This window comes from Octopus bimaculoides, chromosome 20, assembly GCF_001194135.2.
Source record: "Octopus bimaculoides isolate UCB-OBI-ISO-001 chromosome 20, ASM119413v2, whole genome shotgun sequence".
Classification (NCBI taxonomy): Eukaryota; Metazoa; Mollusca; class Cephalopoda; order Octopoda; family Octopodidae; genus Octopus; species Octopus bimaculoides.
In genome coordinates, this window is record NC_069000.1 from 42,669,190 (window position 1) to 42,670,847 (window position 1,658).

A 1,658-nucleotide genomic window follows, 5' to 3' on the forward strand; every position below is an offset into this window, starting at 1 on the left:
ATAATGCTGTTTGTTGCTTACTTCATGTTTACTAAGAAGTTTGATTGCAAATAACACACACACAACCACACGCGTTGGTGCATCTATCTATCTATCTATCTATCTATCTAAATATTTATTCTAATACAACAATGTTCTTGATAGTGACTTCGAAGTTTCGGCCAGCTAAGTCATCGTCGGACTAGATATCTGGGTGTAGGCTATGATTTTATATAAATAACAGCACACACGCAGGCACACATACGCGTACTTACATAAACACACTACTTGGCTCCTGGGGTACCTTTAGCGGAATCCACTATGTGACAAGCATTTGGACCAGATTTCCAGGATGTCTTTCCTTCTCAATCCCTCCTCCTCCTCCACATCAGTCTCAGAAACATTTTAAAGGACCATAAGGGTATTGCTTTACCTCCTGGCTAAAAACACAAAAATACGTACATCCATCCAAAAAGTATATAAATAATATATATTTAAATAATATATATTTATATATTTTTTAAAGTATATATATATATATTTATACGTACATAAATTATTATATATATATAAAGTATATAGCACATTCTTTCTCTCTACAAGCATTAGTTTAGTGAGTTCGAGTCCACAGCTAACCACCTACACTTTTTTCTGCAAAATAGGGGCAGTTTATCCTGTTCAAGCTATATTATTAGCATTATCCTGCGATTGAGAATTTAAAAATCACTTCTTTAACTTTAATTATATTATTTTTAAAAAGATATTTAGGCAGTGTCTCAAGCCTCAGGCTTTTATTAATCAGAGTGGAAATTATTGGGGTTACACCGTATCAATAGCAACTCATGAAAACACTATCGTTATATTCAACAAGACTATCAAAATGGATATCATGTGGATCTGTTTCTTTGTTCTCTTCGTTTTCTGCTGCTTGTTTCTGCTTCTGTTTTTCTATTACGACCTAAAAGAGTTCTGTGTTAAACCGAAAGAAAGGTCGCTTAGTTTCGCTTCCGGTTCCTACCTGTGCGACTGGACCTCGTCAGCCGGTGTAAGGGGAATGGTATCAAGTGCAGCATCGACACCGACACACAAGGACCCTCATCACCACCATCACCATGCTTCAACCCATCATTACCGAAATCAATTCTCTTCGGATTATTCTAGCGAGCGCTTCGCCCCGCAGGAAGCAGATCCTGGAAAATGTCGGCATGAATATCGAAGTTGTGCCGTCAACTTTTGAAGAGAACTTGGACCAAAGTGCTTTCCCGACGCCGGCTGATTATGCGAAAGCAACGGCTCGGGGTAAAGCCATTGAAGTAGCACGTCGACTGGGAGTCTCAGAAAAGCAAAGTGGAGACTCCGTTAAACCCCCTCCGGATATTGTTATCGGAGCGGACACGATTATAACTGTGGGTGATAAGATCTATGGTAAACCGAAGGACCGAGAAGATGCTAAGAATACCTTGACAAATTTGTCTGGCAAGTAAGTACATACAATTCTTCCATACTTGTTCTGCACCGGGACGTGCACGTGAATGTAAAACATTCGTTGTCCAAATAAGTATCTGTTTATACACTCACTCACATATATATCTATGGGTACTACAACATATACATACATATATATAAATACATATATATACACGCATATATATATATATATATATATATATATATATATA

At 37.5% G+C, this 1,658-nt stretch overlaps 1 protein-coding gene across 1 annotated transcript in view; it reads left to right on the top strand.

The window, feature by feature from the left end:
• The first annotated feature begins 6 nt into the window (after positions 1–6).
• The window catches only part of LOC106877458 (probable bifunctional dTTP/UTP pyrophosphatase/methyltransferase protein), a 22,211-nt gene continuing 20,559 nt past the window's right edge, over positions 7–1,658 (top strand). The window contains exon 1 of the mRNA XM_014926360.2: positions 7–1,459. Within this exon, the coding sequence (XP_014781846.1) occupies positions 1,092–1,459 (368 nt within the window). The 5' untranslated portion in view covers positions 7–1,091. The remainder of the gene's footprint in view (positions 1,460–1,658) is intronic.